The sequence below is a fragment of the Polypterus senegalus genome, chromosome 4, assembly GCF_016835505.1.
Source record: "Polypterus senegalus isolate Bchr_013 chromosome 4, ASM1683550v1, whole genome shotgun sequence".
In the NCBI taxonomy this organism is placed as follows: domain Eukaryota; kingdom Metazoa; phylum Chordata; class Cladistia; order Polypteriformes; family Polypteridae; genus Polypterus; species Polypterus senegalus.
This window is the reverse complement of record NC_053157.1, coordinates 30171852-30194642: the sequence shown is the minus strand read 5'-3', so window position 1 is coordinate 30194642 and position 22791 is coordinate 30171852. Positions and strand designations below refer to the sequence as shown.

At 37.3% G+C, this 22791-nt stretch overlaps 1 protein-coding gene across 2 annotated transcripts in view; it reads right to left on the bottom strand.

The window, feature by feature from the left end:
• Window positions 1–3499: 3499 nt before the first annotated feature.
• Window positions 3500–22791, bottom strand: part of smad4 (SMAD family member 4) — a 55576-nt gene continuing 36284 nt past the window's right edge. For both annotated transcript variants that reach the window (XM_039750407.1, XM_039750406.1), the window contains 9 exons: window positions 21683–21712; window positions 20295–20510; window positions 16007–16126; window positions 13806–13919; window positions 13588–13638; window positions 13024–13207; window positions 12730–12898; window positions 11344–11482; window positions 3500–5212 (listed from right to left, as the gene is read on the bottom strand). In XM_039750407.1, coding sequence (XP_039606341.1) covers window positions 5001–5212; window positions 11344–11482; window positions 12730–12898; window positions 13024–13207; window positions 13588–13638; window positions 13806–13919; window positions 16007–16126; window positions 20295–20510; window positions 21683–21712 — 1235 coding nt within the window. In that variant the 3' untranslated portion in view covers window positions 3500–5000. The remainder of the gene's footprint in view (window positions 5213–11343; window positions 11483–12729; window positions 12899–13023; window positions 13208–13587; window positions 13639–13805; window positions 13920–16006; window positions 16127–20294; window positions 20511–21682; window positions 21713–22791) is intronic.

Below are 22791 nucleotides of genomic sequence, written 5' to 3'. Positions count from 1 at the left end.
AGATTTGGTGATAAATTTGCCTGTGTATTTTAAAACAGTATGGTCAGTGGCCAGGAGGCCGAGTTATCTGTGGAAGACGACGAATAGGAATTGAGAAATGCCATGTCAGCTGCGTGTGGGTGGGACCAGTTAGTGGACACAGGATGAACCAAAGAGAAATATCTACACTGCATCCGGAAAGTATTCACAGCGCATCACTTTTTCCACCTTTTTTTAATGTTACAGCCTTATTACATAATGGATTAAATTCATTTTTTTCCTCAGAATTCTACACACAACACCCCATAATGACAACGTGAAAAAAGTTTTTGCAAATTTATTAAAAATAAAAAAAACTGAGAAAGCACATGTACATAAGTATTCACAGCCTTTGCCATGAAGCTCTAAATTGAGCTCAGGTGCACCCTGTTTCCCCTGATCATCCTTGAGATGTTTCTGCAGCTTAGTTGGAGTCCACCTGTGGTAAATTCAGTTGATTGGACCTGATTTGGAAAGGCACACACCTGTCTATATAAGGTCCCACAGTTGACAGTTCATGTCAGAGCACAAACCAAGCATGAAGTTAAAGGAATTGTCTGTAGACCTCCGAGACAGGATTGTCTCGAGGCACAAATCTGGGGAAGGTTACAGAAAAATTTCTGCTGCTATGAAGGTCCCAATGAGCACAGTGGCCTCCATCATCCGTAAGTTCGAAACCACCGGGACTCTTCCTAGAGCTGGCGGTCATCTAAACTGAGCGAATGGGGAGTAGGGCCCTTAGTCAGGGAGGTGACCAAGAACCTGATGGTCACTCATAGGAGCTCCAGAGGTCCTGTGGAGAGAGAACCTTCCAGAAGGACAATTATCTCTGCAGCAATCCACCAATCAGGCCTGTATGGTAGAGTGGCCAGACGGAAGCCACTCCTTAGCAAAAGACACATGGCACCCACCTGGAGTTTGCCAAAAGGCACCTGAAGGACTCCCAGACCATGAGAAACAAAATTCTCTGGTCTGATGAGACAAAGATTGAACTCTTTGGTGTGAATGCCAGGCGTTACGTTTGGAGGAAACCAGGCACCACTCATCACCAGGCCAATACAGTGAAGCATGGTGGTGGCAGCATCATGCTGTGTGGATGCTTTTCAGCGGCAGGAACTGGGAGACTAGTCAGAATAAAGAGAAAGATGACTGCAGCAATGTACAGAGACATCCTGGATGAAATCCTGCTCCAGAACGCTCTTGACCTCAGACTGGGGCGACAGTTCATCTTTTAGCAGGACAACGACCCTAAGCACACAGCCAAGATATCAAAGGAGTGACTTCAGGACAACTCTGTGAATGTCCTTGAGTGGCCCAGCCAGAGCCCAGACTTGAATCCGATTGAACATCTCTGGCGAGATCTTAAAATGGCTGTGCACGGCGCTTCCCATCCAACCTGATGGAGCTTGAGAGGTGCTGCAAAGAGGAATGGGCGAAACTGGCCAAGGATAGGTGTGCCAAGCTTGTGGCATCATATTCAAAAAGACTTGAGGCTGTAATTGGTGCCAAAGGTGCATCGACAAAGTATTGAGCAAAGGCTGTGAATACTTATGTACATGTGATTTCTCAGTTATTTTTAATAAATCTGCAAAAATCTCAAGTAAACTTTTTTCACGTTGTCATTATGGGGTGTTGTGTGTAGAATTCTGAGGAAAAAAATGAATTTAATCCATTTTGGAATAAGGCCTAACATAACAAAATGTGGAAAAAGTGATGCACTGTGAATACTTTCGGATGCACTGTATAAGAGATCATGTCAGAGGAGGTTTGTAGCATTGAGTCCTCTCAAGTCCCAGGAATTACCTCTGGTTGCAAGTCCTCAATAAGCATGTATGTCTATGACCAATTATTTCATCCACTAGATGGCAATAGAGTTATTTGGACTTAACACTAACAAGTACTGTACATCATTACACATCTCCCTGAGCCCGACTCGGCTGCATACAATTCCAAGCCCAAGACACATGCATGGTTAATGTCAAGGAGATTAACAATCATTAGAGATGGACAGAGTATGGCACATCCAAAGCTCTCTCTTATTATTTTTTTGCTTCTAAACAGTATTGTAAAGCATAGTGTTTTGTGCACAAGATACACATCATGTCACCAGAACACAATGATCAATTAAAACATCCAAATGCAACAGCAAAAAGATGTCAAAGAAGGCATTTTCTGGTGCTGATTTTGTGAAAGGTTGCAGGGTTATGCCAGTTAAGGTAAGAGTGTGTGTGTATATATATGTTTTAAGACTGATTTTTCAAGTGTACTATTATCTATCTATATCTATGCTTTGTGGAAGCTCAGATTTCCTTTTTTTGTATATATTATCACATGAATGTCTGAGTATATCATGAGTCAGCCCTGGAATTTGGAAAAAGCATTTGATTATAAATTTACTACAGGAACTAAAGAACAAATCTGCTGCACGCTCTGTAGCCTTTCTTGGACAATCTGATCAGATTGTGTTAGTAGGCAGACTGCATTTGTTTTATTTTGCTACTTTTAAAAAGCTCTAGAGGCATTTTCATGGTTAGGAAAGAGATAACAGCTAATCTGAATACAGTATATTTCCTTGTATAATAAATGTACAATAGTTAATTTTCTGTATAGTCTGTAATACTGGCTTTATTAAACCTGGACCTAGATTATGGAAGTAAGTGTCTCTTGCTGAGGCAAGACAAGGGAGGTTACACAATTATTTTGTGCCTTGTATTTGTGATTAGTTCAGATCACTTTGTATGGCTCTGAAATCACATCGACAGTTAAGAGCACTTATTTCAAAAAATCCAAATTAAATTCACCCTGATTCAAGTTTGTCCAGGATAAAATGCAACACATTGAAGGGTGGTGAATTCCTTTTTACAGGGAGCATGGAAGAAAAATAACCGCAAAATCTGAATATAAACTAGATATAAACCATATAATATAAAATCGACCAAACTAAGCACTTTACCTCCTACCATTATTTTAAAACATCTCTTTAAGTTATGATGCTGCCTGTTCATTTTATTCTAAACAAACACACAAATAACACAAAATGTTTGGGGAAAAAAATGTAAAAATTTTAATAGAGTACTTCTATAGGTGGGGCAAAACATAGAACATAACTGTTATATTCTTTTCTAAAAAAATTTAAAAAAATTAAAAGTTGGAATTATAGTATTTCCAGAAAGTACACAAAGAGAATAAAGCCTTAACAATTCATTAGCAAATCTAAACATATTTTGCCCATTTCAAGTTTGATTTATTGTCGTAACACTGGGCGACAGTGCAGTCTTGCACAATCCACAATTTGGGGACGTCTTAATATTTTTGGCAAATTACCACAAACACTTGCCAAATCCATTGAACTGAATAAAATGTAGCTTCTTTTCAACATATTCCGAGCATTGATCTCTCACAGCTGTAAATGCTGTCACATGCAACAGCTGGAAGGAAGAAACTATTTACACTCCAGTTGTATCCATAATCTCATATTTGAAAAAGAAAAAAAAACAAAAATCAGAAGAGATTAAGGGCATATCGGGGAGTAGGGGGCAGGAATGGCATTTCTATTCTACCACAGACATCTCATAAGCACTGCTCCTTTTCACCTGTTAATATAAAATATCTACAGTGCAAGTACTGTGTCCAGACTCCTAGTAATCTAGCAAATAAATGCTGTGCTCTATTCTTTAATATGATTAATAAATAATTTAGACATTTATATCAGGTACAGATGCAGCTGTAGCCATCATGGCATCTCAAAAAACTGTGTGGCCTCCCTGGGAAATTAAATGCGCAAATTAAAAAGTAACACTTTTTGTGAAATCTGCATAGTCCTCAGATCTAATGATGCAAGAAAACATTGAAGTGAATTTAAAAAAAAAAAAGACGATATGCATTTACATTGATTATTGAAAGACCGTGGACTTTTAGAGCACTGTCATTTTCATGTCCTCTCACCGAGATCCCATTCCGTTTCAAGACGGGTACGTCTGTTAAATAAACAAGAGATACTATTTTGGGATATGTTCATTTCTCTACAGGGAAATCTTTTAAAAATCACCTGAATTTCCTCAATACACTCTTAACATTCACATGCAATAAAAAGAACAGATCTAAAATTATTTTCAAACAATGAAATACATCTACTTTAATGTGCACCTATCAATAACCTCCCAAAATGTGCAATTAGGGAGACCTATTGGTTAAAATTTATCTGCTACATGATTAAATAAAAAGGAAACAAAAGAAAAAAAAATACTGGAAAGTGCAAGCAGAATAGGAGGTTCAGATCTTGTATTTTAGTGTTTAAAACAGAATGAGAAATCCCTTTACTGGAAAGTACATAATATTGTCACTGGTTCTGAATTCTGTTTTCCCACCCTGTCTAATGTGTCCAAAACAAGTTCTACAGAATAAGGGCATTTATTGTTCAACTGTAGCTTACGGTGGAAAAGATGCACACAATTACAAATGTTGTTTATGAATTCAAAATGTCCAACAACCGTATTAGCTCTGTGTAAACAAGTTATAAAACAAATCAATTAAAATGCTAAAATATCCGTTATGATAATGAAAAAGAAAGTAACAGAGCTGAATACACCATACTGGGATGGTGTTTTGTGTCCTTAGTATGTTCCTTTAGCTATTCCAACCAGCATCGCATTGCATTCTATTAAGATACTAAGCACTACCAGGCTCGTCTGAGAGATAAAAATTCACTTTCCTTGGGCTGGTGGGTTTTGGAGTAATGGCTGGCGAGGCCTACCTCATTTAATAAGGTTCTTGGCAATCACAAAGCCCTCACCTGCATTCACAGGACAACAAAACTTTTTAAGGCCCTACTACAAAACAATAGCCTTAAATACTGTTCCTTAGATTTCAACTGCAGCTTTCGCTTGTTCTAAAAATACACAGGGAGGAAAGAAAGATTAAATTCAAATTTTTAAACAAAATGAATGTGAAAGTCCACAAAGCAGAGATCATCTGCACCCCCTTCAGTCCAGAGGCTGAGGGTCTGCAATAGGCATAGTATGCAGGACCTCATCGAGGAGCTGCAGAGCTCGGTGTAAGTGGATTTCAATCCAACAAGGGGTTTCCTTGATGCTCTGTCGAGGGTAGTCAGGTCCCCAACCCTTCACAAAGCTCATCCGTAAAATACAAAGCCTTCGAAGATCATCTACTCCAATACCGGCTGCAGCTGACAAACCTGCATTTAAAAACAAGACACCAGTCAGTTAAAAAAAAAAAAAAAAAGTCCCACGTATGGATTTTAAAAACTGCTGCACACACTGGCTTTCATGCACATAATGAAAAACGGCTGCATTTCAGAATTATGGCTTTCGAGCAGCATTTTGCTTAAAAATTCAATTAAATAATAGGTTACCAAAGCTATCCTTGTAAGTCTTCTGTGAGCAAACCTTTGCTTGTATCTCAACTGAAGACAGAACACATTACTTTGATTTTCACCACAAAAAAAGCCAACAGGGGATAAAAAAGCAACATTTAAAATGTAATAATGATCCACTAAAATTGTTTCTACTTGTATCCTGCAAAAGCATTTTTTCTATCAATTACAGCAAATAAAATTGTTTCCCAAAACTCTAAGTTATTACAAAATGTAATTCTGAAAGAATATGTATATTTAATGACAATGAATATTAGCATCTTTGATATTCGCTACCATGTCCGTAACACACACTTAATGACCAAACCCTAGTAAGTTGTTTATCTCCATACCACATGTAATATGGATCAGCACACTGCAAATCTCATTTTATGAACGGCTGAAATATGAATGTTTTATATTGTGTAAAAATACATTTGTCCTTACATTAATACCTCTGATTTGTTTAATTAGTTTATCAATGCACGGTGTGGCAGACGACCAGGGACCTTGCCCTACCGGGACGCCTGGAGCAGGGAAAGACCGGGAGAGGGGCAGCCCCCCTGGTTTCCATCTGTGGCCACCACCAGGGGGCGTCTGAATGGACATCGAGCCCTGGAGGACAGCACTTCTGCCAAACCAGGAAATGCTGCCGGAAGACCATCGCAGAGCACCCGGAGTGTTATAAAAGGGGCCGCCTCACTCCATTCAAGGAGCTGGAGTTGGGAGGAGGAGGAGGAAGACTAAGCTTGCGAGAGAGGAGTGAAGGCGGCCAAAGAGAGGAAATGACCGAGTAGTCTCGTGGATTAGTGGGGACTGGATTGCACATTAATACTGTAAATAGTGTAAATAAACCGTGTGTTGCGTCTGTCTGTGGCCAAGCTATCTTTTACAACGGTAAACAAGATTTCTAGATTCTAATTATCCACATCTACAGTATATATAGTCTTGGTTATTGTGCTGTGGGTTAACAGTATGTATCAAAAGTACGATGTAACTAAGCACTTTTCTGTACACGTTATTTGTACATTTTTTTTTTCATCTCGAAGGGCTAACATTACTGACATGCAGAGTGGTGCAGTGGCTAAGGCTTTGGACCTAGGACTTTGTGGTCTCTTCACCTGCCTGTGCTCCAGTTGTAAAAACAACTGAAATGTAAGAAATTTTTAACTCAAATGTTGTAGTTAATTATTAGCCCCCACTCCATAGACAAAACCATTATTCTTCTAAGAAAAATGGCTAATGAAGTGTTTATGAGAATTGCTTCCAAAAGAACCAAGACACAATTTCCAAGAAGTCTGATTAAAGTATTTTACTAATGCACTTAACTTAAATAAGGAAAACACAAAAATAGCAGGGCCAGAATTATTGGCTCCCTGACAACTCACAACTGATAGCAACTTCTTACTGTCGTTTCTCACTAGTCTTCTGTGGAATCATAAACCATTCCTCCATTGCAAATTGCTCCAGCTCATGCAAATTAGATGGATTTCAAGCGTGGACCTTAACCTTGAGCTCTCACCAAAGATTATCAATAGGATTAGAGTTCGTGGCTTTAAGGCCTTGATTCTGGTGTTCCTCAAAGGGTTTTGGACCAACTGCGATGTGTGCTTTGGGTCATCGTTGAAAGTCTCAGTGATGACCAAAAGCCAAACTGGCAGCAGATTTTTTCAATTTATCTTTTAAAATGTCAACATAAGCTTCTTTTTTAATTATAATATGTACCCGAACAAGGTTTTCTGTGCCTGAAGCACCAAAACAGACTCACAACATTATGTTCCCACCATCATGTTTAACTGTGGGAACGGTGTTTTTAGGGTACAAAAGCTGTGCCCATGTGCCCAAACAGCTCCAGCTTTGTCTCATTAGACTAAAAGACAGACTTCCAAAATTCATCCCCAGGTTTCAAATTGTCTTGGGCAAACTTCAGTCTAGCTTTGATATGCCACCATGTGAGCAATAGAGTTGTCCTTGGCCGATTACCTTGAAGCTTCCCACAATGAAGAGCCCCAACAACAGTCTTTTTGGGGACTTTAAGTCCAGTAGAGGCCAGTTCAGTGGCAATGGCCTTTTGCAGTGATCTGGCATGTCTGATTATTTCCCTCTCCGAAGTCTTTGAAATCTTGCGCTTGTGACCACAACCAGGTTTGTTTCTGACAGAATGGGTCACTTTATGTTCTGTTCTGGACAAAGTGAAACACTTGGAAATGGCCATATAGCCTTAAGATAAGCATCCACTATCTTTTCTCTGAGGCCCATACTTGTTATGGTGGTTTTTGGAATGATGAAATTACTTTTTTGAAAAGAATGTAAGCGTGATGCCTCTCACTGTTTCCTTGAAGTACCACTTGCCCTGCTCATTTCAGTCCATTTATTAGAGTGTGGTGCTAACTGATTGAGCCAATCAAATCATATGGTGTTCAGGTATGGTTTGTCACCAGAACATTTAACTTTACTGCAATGCTTCCTGACAAATTCACATGGACATAATCATTTCAAGCACTCCAATTTAAAAAAAAGATGCTATACAGTAATATAATACTTGTTTTTTAACTAAACCAGTTAATTATACTGTACATTCTGGGACATACTCTTTGTTTTCTTAATGCTGGTCTTTTGGTCATTTCCTCAGTTAAGAAAAAATCAGTTGGTCAAAGAGCATTTGCCTATTGGAATGGTCTGCCATGATGTGTAAAAGAAGCACACTTAACTGAGACTTTTAAATCAAGACCTAAAACCTACCTTTACTCCCTTCATTATAATGTGCCTTAGATTTCAGTCAGGTCTATCATCCTAGAAATGTTCCTTATTATATTATTCCTTTGTTGACATATCTTAAACTTTTAATGTTATTCAATTTCAATTTTATTAGTTATTATTCATTTAACATTGATGCTTTATTTTCATTTCTGTTTTATTTGCTTATATGTATATCATGTTGATATATATCATGGTGATTTTGCATTGTAAATAAAGTTGATTGATTAATTTTACATCAATGCATGTTTCACTTTGTAAAGTTTTATTAATGATGTTAAAATTTCTCATACGGTGCTAATAATTATGACCTTAACTGTAAGGCCGGGGTTGTACTTCACGCGATGCATGCTGCAGCGGACGCTCCTGCTACACAAGTATTGTAGTGTTTATACTTGTGCACGTACTTTACGTAAATCTGGAGGAATCCACCAGGTGACAGTGCGAGACATTATCACAGTGAGAACATGTTCGGCTTCTCTGTGTTGTAAGTTGCCTAGAACACCCATTAAATTCCGATGACACCGTACCACAATATCTCTGAAAATGATGTTTATTGATTAAATCCATCAATCCAGGGATGTGTCCATTCCAGCAAGCATTGGGCACGAGTGAGAAACAATCCCTGTACAAGGCCTCAGCTTATCGCAAGGTGAATACAAGCACACACATATACTAGCGTCATTTTAGTAGGAAACTGGAGCACAGTGTGGAATCCAAACAGTGAATACCAGCGACATGACTCCCTGTGAGACAGCAGTGCTACCGCTCCGCCACCGTGTCACCCCCATGTGTGTAATTATTATCAGTATTCATTATTTAAACGAAATTAACAATTTATCTGTAAAATGTAACATATACACTTTAATGCATTTCACCATGAAAGTGATATCAAGTATAAATCTAAAGACTCTAAATGTGCAGAGAGTTGGAATATCATACATTTAATGTGTTCTGTCTGGTGATCTAATCCTGGGATGACGTTTATGACAGTCTGCTTTAATGATAAAGTAAACTACGAAGTTAAAGTGGACATTTCAAGATTAAAGCCGAAATTTCCACTTTAATCACAAAATACACGTTTTCACCAACTCCTTAATTTTTTTTCTCAGTGGCTCAAATACAGTGCTGTACATTATGTTGCTGTTGTGAAGTTGCAAAAAAAAAAAAAAGACGGCACAGAAGACGGTATGTGAGACTTTTAAAATGTATCGTGTCATTACGAACGGGAATATACGACGCTTGAGTATAAAAGCACCACGAATACATCTGTATGTCGGCATTTTGCTTCACCACATCGAACCATTCATCAAACATCGAAGCAAGCACACCGATCTCGTAGGAATCCGCAAAACGGCCTTCTGCCACATGTAGATAGTAACCAGAGACTCGTCACATTCCAACTATTAGCACACTGCGCCCCCTGACTTTTTTGGTACTGCAACTCGCGCACGACGTAGCGTTAATTTCTGAGGACCTGCTCACCCCTTAATACGATACGAGGGGTCAAAGTTAGTCCTTTAGGGATTAAAATATAGCCATATGGAGTGTTGCTTTGTACTATTTTAAGGTTGCTTAATAAAAAATATATTTACTCATGGTTCTAGCCCTCTAACAGCCAGTCCCATAATATTAAAAATGACAAATTTCAAACATAAGCATGTGGGGCTATCATTTTGGACAATTTTAAGGTCAGTGATTACAAATATACAGTGGCACAGTGGTAGCGCTGCTGCCTTGCAGTTAGGAGATCCGGGCTCACTTCTCGGGTCCTCCCTGCATGGAGTTTGCAGTTTCTCTCCGTGTCTGTGTGGGTTTCCTCCAGGTACTACGGTTTCGTCCCACAGTCCAAAGACATGCTGGCTAGGTGCATTGGCGATCCTAAATTGTCCCTATTGTGTGTGTGTGTGTGTGTGCGCCCTGCCTGGGGTTTGTTTCCTGCCTTGCGCATTGTGTTGGCTGGAATTGGCTCCAGCAGACCCCCAGTGACCCTGTAGTTAGGATATAGCAGGTTGGATAATGGATGGATGATTACAAATATGATAATTTTGATCCTTTACTAGGGATCTAGCCCTCTATTGACTAATACCAGAAAGTGAAAATGACAAATTTCTATTACAATTGAGAATATTTAGACTTTAAACATTTGAGTTGAAGCACACATTTTAATATTTCATACATCTGATGCAACTATTCTCGTTTATTATGTACTTTTTACCTCTTAAAGTAAATCATTACATTTCTTATGAACACTTCTAATTAGGAAGGCTTACACTAATTTAGACTTTTTGTGCAGGAGACAGACTACTCAACTTGAACAAATTTGTGATTCTATAGAAAATGGAAGCAGCTGATCAGCAAGGGTGTCAAATATATGTACATCTTTCTGGAAGACTGTATGTGTGTGTATTACTGACGATTTCATACAGGTCTTCATCAGGTATGTAGTAGCACCTTACTGTAATATAATTCTCAGTTATTAGCACAATACTACAGGAAAAGTTTAAATTGCGTTTTGTGGTTTTGTGGCTGCAGTGAATTTTCAGCTCTTGTATCTTCTATGTAAACAGTCTTATGCTTTCAATACTGCTACTGACAGAAAGAAAGTGGTAGCCTGCCTCAAGATAACTGATTAGCTACAATCGCTATCAACCACACTGGCTAGAAACACATCTTGTTCTATCATAGCAAGAAATAAAGCTGTGTGCAAATATACCCAAAGTCATACATGATGCAGAGGCATGCTTGTTTTGCATGCAGCAATTCACTGTAGATATGCTGCTTTTGTATTTCAGTGTAGCATTACACAGATCATAGCAAAATCATCAACCTTTTGCTTGAAAAACTCCCAAATCATGCTAGGTTTAGCAAACATTTTCACTGAAGGCTTCTATTCTGCTTTCGGACATAAAACGATCAGACACGGTTTAAATATTGCATTTATTTGAAATTTATAAAATGTGTTACTTGTACAGATTTGTTAATTTAAGTCTGTGTTAGGTTTTCATTGCAAATTCATTGTATAGTCAATGAGTTCTATAGACCTAACACAAGTTAATTGAATAATGGTTAATTGTTTACATTCTTAATACCAATGTGGTTCTTGGCCATGGTACCCCAAAAGAGTAAAAAACTCTGTATTTTGTTTGCAGAATTTTTTACAAATTCACAAAGCTCCAGATATAATATGGACTTACTGATTGCTGGTGCAATTCCGCCAACAGAGCCTGGCCCAGGGATGTTACCTGCCACTGCTGCTGCCTGCGCAGCAGCTGCAGCCTGAGCTGTGGCAGCTTGCTGTTGCATCTGGCGATGACACTGACGCAGGTCAAACACCTACAGATCATTAAAAAAAAAAAAAAACACACACAAAGAGAGAAACAAATTTTGATTTGATATTTATAAAAGCAGTACGAAGTTTAATATATTTCTATTAAAATTCTAAGCATAACACTAGTGTGGAAGGCAGTATCAAGTAATGTTTTAAGCTAAATTATTATTTTCACATATTTGTCACGAAATACAGCAAATACAAGGCACTGACAATTTTATATTCCACAAGAGGTATTTTTTACCCGTTTTAATCTGCTGATTTGTTTTCATCTCTTTTAATAGCTTCTAGTATAATTCTTACTTGAATATCCATTTACATTGAATCCTATACTTTACATTAACAGACAGCAATATTTGAGCAGTTAATCAGGACACCCTGTACTGGGAAAGATATGCAGGCATAAACCTCCAAACACTAAAGTAGCCATAATCATCCCCAGTGCTAACTGGGCAAGCTAAAGCACCTAAAAGGGATTTCACTGAATAATGTTCTTGCGAGCAATGACTGGACAGTTTGTTCCATAATCACAGTTATTTTTGTCACTGCTGATTGCCAAGTTGGTGGATATGTTCGGCAAGAATATTTAAGCCAAACATAACTTTTACAGTTTGGACTCTTTTTGGCTTCAAACCAACTGATACGGGTGTCTCAGAAAATGTAACAGGCAATTTTTGGGCCTGCGTCTTTACCTATCTTCATATTTTTCATCATTTTTTAAAAACTAATACATAGCAATATTTAAAGCAGGCCATACCATAAGGTATGATATTAAGCAGCATAAAACAGATTAGGACAAAAGACTCTAACAACTTTAAATATTAATATTACAAGAATTTGTAAATAGGGCAACAGGAAAGGCATACAATAAAATTGGGCACAGGATTTTACATCACGTAAAATATCTGAGACATCCTCCCGAAGGCGAGAGCAAAAACCTGTGCTTTATTTCATACACTTGATTCTACTGTTGCTGATCTGGTGCCTTACATTAAGCTACACAATACTTGGTTTAATTTAAAATGGTAAAATACTAAATGCAGGGTGGAGCTGAATGTTTGAAGTTAGGACTGCATGAATTTCTAAGCATAATTATGAAATTATCAGTTCAGCAAAAATTATTTGTTAAAATGACCTTCTATTATACAATGTTTTTGTAAAGTCTGAAAACAGATAGTAGACTTGTTTCCTTATACACAAGCTTATGAACTTATGATGGTCACACTGTTCAACTGAGTGGAGTGAAACCTACCTTGATATATGCACTTGGATAAATCTTGTGAACAGCATCTCCAGGTGCACGGCCTGCTTCCCTGTCCAGGTAGTAGCTCTGAACAAAAACAGCATGGTCGCTAAGGCATTTAACCCAAACATCTCCTTCCCCTTTGCACTCCAACTGAACACCTTTACCAATGTGTAACCTGCGAAATGGATTGAGGAAGCAAAATGTTCATAAAGGACATACATACATAAATAAATAAATAAATAAATAAATAAATAAATAAATAAATAATGTTGCAAAATATGCACTGAAGGTGCTTTATACCTGGCTCTCTCAATTGCTTCTGTCCTGTGTACATTGGAGAGCTGTCCAAGACAAAAGCGGTCACCACCTGAAGGATCCACATATCCATCCACTGTGACCACAGGGCAGGTTGAAGGAACTTTGAAAGTCTCTCCTACCTGAACATCCATCTCAAAGTAGGCAATGGAGCACCAGTATTCAGGAGCTGATATGGAGAAAGCAATAATCAAAAACAAATAGAAAGCATGCTCAAAAAAAAAAAAAAAAAAGGGTATAACACTAACCAGAGAACAGATTTAAAGAATTTAATAGATTTACTAATTAAACACAGTGATAGTTAAAACAAACTCATGCAGCATTTACATATGTAAGCAATTGTAGTCTGAAATATGCAAAGAAATGCTAATAAATTGTACTTCTTCAAAAACAAAAAGCCTGAGCTTATCTGCCAAGAAGGCTATTAGGATTTATCAAATGCAGTAACATTTACACTATAAATTCAACAAATGCAGAATATATTTTATAATAATGAAAGGCTTTACTTGTCTGCTCTGTTTGAAGAGAGTGAGAAAAGGGGCAACTAACCTGGATGATTTGATATTGGAGGCTGGAATGCAAGATCATTGTGTACTTGCCCTGGAAAAGTGAAATAATCACAAATTAATTTCAACAATAGAAATGAAGCACAACACTGAAAACTTATTCATACTGTTAATATATGTTATTTATTATTTCAAGCCTAAAGTAAACATACCAACATACTTTTTGAGAAAATGAGTTTAAAAATCTAAATGAATACTTACAGTAATGCCCAAGATGAGGAATAGGAGGATGATGTTGCACATGCCCATTTTGGTGATGAGGCAAGTTGGGAGTATGCGCGACCATCCTGCTTCCTGACCATGAAGAGTTTGAACCTGTTTAATCAAGCAAAATCACTAAATGTTATTGAAGATTTCCAGAGAAAATTTAAAACTCATTTTGAAGGTGTCTGACATAAAATATCACTATTTGTTAGAAAATATTTTTTCTTTCTGTATGAAACCAATTACATGCAGAAACTCATCAGAAAAAAAAAATCAGCTCATAAGGGTGCATGGAGATAGGAAGCCTAGGTTGGTCTGAAGTGATTAAAGACTTTCATCTTTCATACTGAAGTATCTATATGTATATATTTATCTATATAATTCACTAAAGGCATGCAAGACACTGAGCACAAGGAAGACACTGAGGGCACGCAAGACAGTGAGCGCAAGCAAGACAGAGCCCTGCCCGCCAACTCTAAGACCATGGGATACGCTTGATAGAGCCCCGCCCGCCAACTTTAACCCTCCTACCGCGTCATGGGATATGCACAACAGAGCCACGCACGGCAACTGTAACCGTCCTCCTGAGTCCAGCGTCGCTCTCGAGGCACGCAACAACTCACCAAACACAGCCTCAGTCGCTTTCGTCTGTGCAAAAGTCCATATGCACATCTGAGCCACGCTGACTTTACACCACACGCAAGACAAAGAGCCACACCCGCCAACTCACAGAGCCACGGCCACCAACTCTAAGACTATGGGATACGCACGCATTTAGTGTATAAATGGATATAAATAATTGCGTGTAAACGATTCGTCAAAATCTGTTGTATGTAAATGATACTGTTTAAAACGTTATTGTTTTTTCATCAGAAAACCCGGTTTCCACGTCTACCTGTATTAGATTAAATGGCACTTTTACCACTCGCAATAGGGCGGATGCGCTGACTTATCGTGTCGACTGGGCAATACAGTGAAAGCGGCGTCTATATATGTCTATGTTTTCCGTAGCCTGCTACAGGAAGGTACTCCCTCGACCATTGGCATTGGTTTCGCTCCTTGCTATTTTCGTTATACTGCGACGGTGGTTTCCTAAGCCTTTGTTATACTGAATTCCCTTCTCACTGTTTTCCGTTCCTATTCTTCCACCGCCGTATGCTACGACGGGCTTCGGCTAGTGAACAAATAATACACATAAACCTAAATTATGAAATGGTTTTCAACTGGTCTGAAATGTGGGAAAACGAAAAATACTTCCATGATTTTTTGACTTGCATTCTAGACCAAAGGTAATGAAAAGTTACCCAAACACTCACATATGTATTTGAATGAGCATCTATTGTGGTTGGTCTCTTTCATCCAACCAAGTTTGTGGTGACATTATTAGGGCCTTTATCATTGTTCTATTAATAATAATAAAAAAAAGCCAACTGACCAAAAATCTCAGTCAAAACTTTTAAAAATAAATTAAAAATAGCCTAGGCAGCTATTAATACCTACAACCTTTAATTACTAATTTGTGTAGTATTCAAGAAATGTCCAGCATGACTTTTCCTACATAAAAATGTAATCTATGCAGACTAAAACTGAATTACTGTAAATGAAATGACAAAAATAATATTTTATTGACAGAATTTATACTTTTCTTCCTCAGCTGTGCTTAGGTTAGGGCACAAATTAGTGCCCAAAAAAAAAAAAAAAATTCTCTCTGTGCAGCATATCCTACTGGACACATTTTTCTTAAAATCAATAGGCTTCCACCATTTTTTTTTTATTTTAACATGTTGTTTGGATGCAGTCATTTGTTTTTAAGTTAGTGTCTGCAGACTTTCATCCTGACTGATGCACATCATTTCAGAAGTGGTCAAATCATACTCATACATCATACATAATGTGTACATATGATGTTAACTAAATATTGAAGCTGTCCTAATCACAATGCTGACAGAAAGGCTGCGACTCCAAAAGTGGTTTTATCAGGTTTAATATAAAGCCAATGAAAAATCTGCATTGAAACATCTGAACAATTATAACACCTTCTCTGTATAAATACCTGTGGTATATGGCGGAAATCTACCTAATGTAAAAAATGTAGAACAACAATATGTTTGGGTATTTTATGAAAAAACAAAGGTGCACTTTCCTACTCCTAAAAATATGTCTTGTACAGAGAATATGTTCATTTTTTCCAAACTTACTATGATGATAGATAGTAGAGTGAACCTGGAAACCATTCTGCTGAGACCCCTGTGGAGTTCCTGAAGTTATCGGAAGGAGGTTATCAGTGTGACTTCCTGGTAAAATGGTGTTCGGCTGGCCTGATGCAACAACAGATAAAGAAATTAGCAACTTATGCAACATTGCCATAAGAGCCACATGTGTTACATAAAGGAATAAACATTCTTCATATAAGTGCTAAACATAAGCCTAAAAGCAGGTAATGCAAAATTTGAAACACTGAAAGAATTAAAAAGTACAGGAATACAGTACTTGATAAAATTTGCATACAATTACAAGAATCACAACTTCACACCATGATAAACTGAAATCACTTGTTTCATATGCATTAAAATGACTAAGAATGAAGCAAATACACAGGAACAAACCTAATTCTGAATTTGTTTGTCCAATGTTACACAGGCCCATTTTTTCTTAACACAATTAACTAGAATCACTCTTATATTTACTGCAAGTACAGGTGCCGGTCATAAAATTAGAATATCATGACAAAGTTGATTTATTTCAGTAATCCCATTCAAAAAGTGAAACTTGTATATTAGATTCATTCATTACACACAGACTAATGTATTTCAAATGTTTATTTCTTTTAATTTTATTGATTATAACTGACAACTAATGAAAGTCCCAAATTCAGTATCTTGGAAAATTAGAATATTGTGAAAAGGTTCAATATTGAAGACACTTGTTGCCACACTCTAATCAGCTAATTAACTCAAAACACCTGCAAAAGCCTTTAAATGGTCTCTCAGTCTAGTTCTGTAGGCTACACAATCTTGGGGAAGACTGCTGACTTGACAGTTGTCCAAAAGACGACCATTGACACCTTGCACAAGGAGGGCAAGACACAAAAGGTCATTGCTAAAGAGGCTGGCTGTTCACAGAGCTCTGTGTCCAAGCACATTAATAGAGAGATGAAGGGAAGGAAAAGATGTGGTAGAAAAAATTGTACAAGCAATAGGGATAACCACACCCTGGAGAGGATTGTGAAACAAAACCCATTCGAAACTGTGGGGGAGATTCACAAAGAGTGGACTGCAGCTGGAGCCAGTACTTCAAGAACCACCTTGCACAGACATATGCATAACATGGGCAAGCTGCCACATTCCTTGTGTCAAGCCACTCTTGAACAAGAGACAGCGTCAGAAGCGTCTTGCCTGGGCTAAAGACAAAACTGCTGCTGAGTGGTCCAAAGTTATGTTCTCTGATGAAAGTAAATTTTGCATTTCCTTTGGAAATCAAGGTCCCAGAATCTGGATAAAGAGAGGAGAGGCACAGAATCCAAGTTTGCCAAAGTGTGCACGTGATAAAACCAATTGTACTCCTTCTCACTTCAACTGCTGCTTGAGGGAAGTCAACAGTTAAATAAAAAAAAAAAAGCAAAGCCAGAAGTAACTTACATAGAAATGAATCTAAGAATTATGTAAGCGTTCAATAAAAATGCAATAAATGACTTAACTGAGTTGAAAGGTGAAACATTTTTAGTTTGTTCATCAAAGAGTCATCGAGTACATCAAAATGTTATGCCAAACATACATTTTCTAGCTTCTTATATTATTTACATTTGTTTTCTCACTGTGTGTTTGGAAAGCATGAAGTGCTTATGAGTCACACAGTCACTTAAAATTTGTCACAAATGTAACCCTCAGGAAACACTGCCAAATTCCACAACTCTATTCAACCTACATTTTAACTACGCAATACTATAAATGTTGTGTTAAAAAAAGCACAAAAATTGGATTCTCTGTGTACATAACGTGATATCATTAAAGAGAAAGCAGAGTCGGGAACACCGTGCATCGCTGCTTAATAAAAATGAAAATAAAAATCACTTGTGACAGGCATTTAACACAAGTGTGGAGGACTGCCGGCTTACCATGCCGGTCCTCACCCCCAGGCCGCCAGGAGGAGCCCTCCCGACAGCAGGATAGTGCCCCAAGGTCCAGCAGGGCCTCATGGACTTTGTAGTATTTATACGCAGCCCTGCTGGATACCTTGGGGACCACCAGGAGTCACTGTGGGGGGGCTTGTGGGCTCTGTTGTGCCTTATGACCCGGAAGTACGTTACGGTCACATGACGGGAAGGAATGGCGTGCTCCCGGGGTGAAGTAAAAGACTGATTGCCCTGACCCGGAAGGAATAAGGAACTGTGGACTGTTGGGAAAGGAACACCTCCGGGTCAGGGGCTATAAAAGGACAGTGCCTCAGTCCAGACACCGAGCTGTGCTGGGTGGGAGAGGAGCAAAGTGTCTGGGCGAGGAGGTGAGAATATAATTGTGTTTATTGATTAATATTGAATAGTTTATGAGTAGTGTGGAAGGTGCTTGGTGCACTTCTGTCGGAAAAGAAAATAAAAAGAGTCTTGGACTTTTACCTGGTGTTTGGAGTCATCCCTGAGGGTTCAAGGGAGCACTAGCGCCCCCTACTGCCACACAAGTTTATTTTTTTATTCCTGATGGCCAGTAGTAGTGGTCATTGTTAATATCTTTATTCCCCCCATAGGAGTAAAGTTGGACAGTTTAACATCTGTGGCAGAGCGACGGGCATTAAGCAAACTCCTGTCAATCATGAAGAATCCACTGCATCCACTGAACAGTGTCATCTCCAGGCAGAGGAGTAGCTCCAGTGGCAGACTTTTGTCACTGTCCTGCTCCACTGACAGACTGAGGAGATCGTTCCTCCCCCACACTATGCGACTCTTCAATTCCACCCGGGGGAGTAAATGCTAACATTAATTTTATTTTTATTTATTTTTTTCATTTTTATTTTTATTACTATTTAATTTAATATTGTTTCTTTGTATCAGTATACTGCTGCTGGATTATGTGAATTTCCCCTTGGGATTAATAAAGTATCTATCTAAATTATCATAAACTAAGGTACTACGAGTCTATGTATTAGAAAATGAAACGACTAAAAATACGAAATGTTGTAGTATAATGACCTTCCAGGTGTTCCTACACATCTGGGGCAGGGGATATGATGTGATATTATGCACCATGGGATCATAGTTAAGTGCGACGGTGAGGAACAACTGGACAAAGAAGAAAAAAATACGACCAAAATATAACCCTTACCCCAATTTAAGAATCATCAAAAATGAAAACACAGGTGATATGAATATAAGCAATTAATTGCTTTTTTTTTTTCATAATGTGTGTGAAACTGCATGTTGGCAGCGATACATAAAATGAGTATTGCTCACCATGAACAGGCTCTGTAAAATGGCAATTTTACATCTACAATAATGACAGAAGAAAAATCTGAAATATGATAGTAATTTTCCATTATCATTAATGAGCATGGACACTAGATTTAGCTCACTGCAATGAAAGCTAGTCAGTTCTAGCAGAAAACAGCAGTAAGACAGAAAATTCAGGTTTAACAGTGAAACCTAATAGGATAATTAGAAAATCAATACTTTAGGGTAAAAGTGAAGCATTTAAAAAGCTGTTTTTAGTACAAGTATAGATTCAAAACCAAAGTCTCTTGAAGGTTGTTCAAGTTCCTAATGCTGATTACAAGCTAACCATTTAACATTACAAAAAGCCATCTAATGTGTAAAAACATTGGTTTAAAAAACACAACCTACACCACACAATACTGTTTAACATTGAGTAATACGGTTTGGTTAACACAATGCTGAAACTAGTGCGGGGTAAAACAAACACCAACTCATTATTCACGACAGCTCAAGTTAAGAGGGCAGAGGAAAAAAATGTTGTTGGTCATGGAACCTTTACATTATGTGAATGTGTTTGCTTCTCTCTAATTAAAAATGTTCCAAGCAACATGAAATGGAAATGCTAAATCAATACCTCCAAGCATTTACAGTCTAGTTATTTTGAAAGGGCAGATCTGACGGACAAGATGTTAGGGAAATAAAAGAGAAACTGGCTGCATAAGTATAAAAAAAAAACACTAATTACACTTTGACTAGCCAGTCCACCCAACACCACAAAAAACTAATATACTCTTAGGTGGCAAAGACCCCTTAACCTGCTACTGAAGCTAGCTGTAGAAGTCTGTGTAAGATTGGACTGCCCAAACTAGCCTAGAGATCAGAAATTCACTGGAGTTTTTCCTGCTTTTTAAAGCAAACCCTCAGCTTTCTGAAATATTGCAAGGCATGTTTTCAGTATTAAATATTGGTTATAATAAATGATCATATACACCCACCACCCAATGCAAAAAGTTACAAAAAAACAAAATAAAGACCTTAAAGTAGAGAGAAAAAAAATATCTTACTTGAAGAGGCCACAGGAATGCTGGGAAAGCTAGTTGAAGTTGAACTACTAGATTCAGGATTATTTAAAATAGATGGCATTGTGTAAGATTCATTAACTGATCGGCTGCTAGCAGGATGTTGAATGGTTTGGATTGAATGCCCTTCCACACTGGAGAAAGACTGCTGTCCCTCCACATAATCATGATACTCATCCTTGACTAGAAGGCCTGAAGGAGCTGTAAGAAGAACAGGGGTGGAAAATATTACATATATATTTTTATACACATACACAGATACATAAAAAATATTAAATCTGCATTCACCAAGAGCACAACCACAAAGAACCAGATAAAACATAATTCAAAGTAACAAGATAAAATTGAATAATTATTAAAATGGAAATGTGCAGCACACAGTATGGGGCTAGTAAATGCTACAGATTTTTCCTTTTTTATATATACACTTTATCTTGGAGCAATACATTCCTTACATATCTACTTCACCATTAGTGCTGTGCTGTCACCAATATCCAAATAAATAAATACAATTTCATACTAAGCTTGTAGCTGTGCCAATTAAAAATCAGTTTAGATGAGTATTATGGAACACTTATGCCAGTGGTCTGAAATATTTAACTAGATACCAAGCATTTAGTATTTCAGAGACTCACAACAACAAATGTGACGCAGAACACTTAATTTTAAAGCCTCAATCACTGATGTACAATTACAGAATTAATTTATGTAATTTCATTTTTTCAATGTAAAATCTGAAAGCCAAAACAATATAGGACACAATTCTCCTCAATGACAAACTAGTGTAAAGCAAACAGTTTTGTTATAGACTTTGTTGTTTTGGGTTTATTTAAATATACATTAACTATTTTATGCATAAACAGAGAAAAGCTTTTGATAATACCTGTAAACAAATCCTTAAAACATTTTTGAATCAGGAGATATCTTAAAGACCCTCATAACATGTCTCTCTCTATCCACAGCCCCAACGCAAAAAAAAAAAAAAAAAAAAAAAAAAACTGACCACAGACATTATGAAAGCAAGAAAACAGAATTTCAGGTATGGATCATACAACTTCTCCTTTTGTGGCTAAAGGTTGAGAGATAAAACATGAGCAAGCAAGCAAGCAGAGTACTGTTGAGCTCCTAAATGGTTTTTCTATTGACAAATGAAGGCAGCTTTTCCATTTTAACTAAATGACACCTCAGAAGATAATTAGGCAGTGCTGCAGCTTACAAAGATAATATTTGCTTTCAGGTTATTATTAAGATCAAGGGATTAACTAAGATTGCCATGAAATACAGTAAGTTGTGGTGAATTTTATTTATTTATTTTACATAAAGATTTTAAATTCAAATAGTCAATTTTCTAGTCTAACCATAAAATTACTTACCATTGCTCTGCAAAGTCAAGCCAGATAAGTCTGTAATAAAAAATAAATACTAATTTTATTTTAGGATATTGTTAACAGTGAATAGCAATTTAAGGTCCTCAATTTTTTGAAACTGAAATCTTATTAGAACAGCACTGGAGATGAAGAAACTGGATTTTTGCTTGTCTTTGATTAATTTAACTGGGATTACTGTTGTAGAAAAACATCAATGACAAGTACAAAGAAGAAAATGTGGTGTAAAATTTAAGTATTAAAGTTAGTATTTGCCAGACAAGGGAAACAAACATCCACAAGATTATTTCAATTAATAAACACACACATAAGAATACCTATGCTAACAACTGGAATAACAGACTAAATATAGTTATAAACCATGAAACAGCATCTTGACAAATCAAGCGAGAAGAATGGTAAGGTAGGTGTAATGATGGCAGCAGAAAAGAGACATTGCAGCATCCAGTAAAAGCATAAGTGTGGCATGTAGATGCTAAAAGTGCAAAAATGAGACTGTGGTTGCACTCTGATTACAATACTTTGACAGGCAAAAATGTCTGATAAGACAACAGTATAGTAACTGCTGTGTTTTTTCTTTGTTTTACTGTTTTAAGTATTTTAAATAAATTATCCACCATGGCACTGACAGACATGTTGGTATTAATTACACCATACTCTGTACATGTGACATTTTTTCTAATACACATCTGCACATAACAAATGTAAAACTTTTGCTATCCTGCAGCATGGAGGACTATATTTTGTAAGCAACACATAGCATAACTTTCTATAAAATCTGATATTTCGTATTGTGACCTGTTTAGGATGCTTTTACAACTTTCATAGCCATTTATTTGAAAACAACATTTATATAGCACACAAAGTTTTCTACAGTAATAACAGATAAATAAGTAAATAAGTAAGAGTGTGGAGGGTCACAGATCCCATTAGAAAGATTTCATGGAACAATTATACTATGCCACCTCCCATGATTTTACCTTTTGGAAATTTTAACCATGATAAGGCATTTTACAGGAATTTGAGCTGTGTGGTGTTTTTACGTTAACCAGGCTAACTACTCTGTTCTAATTCCTCTTCACATTACACCTCAAGCA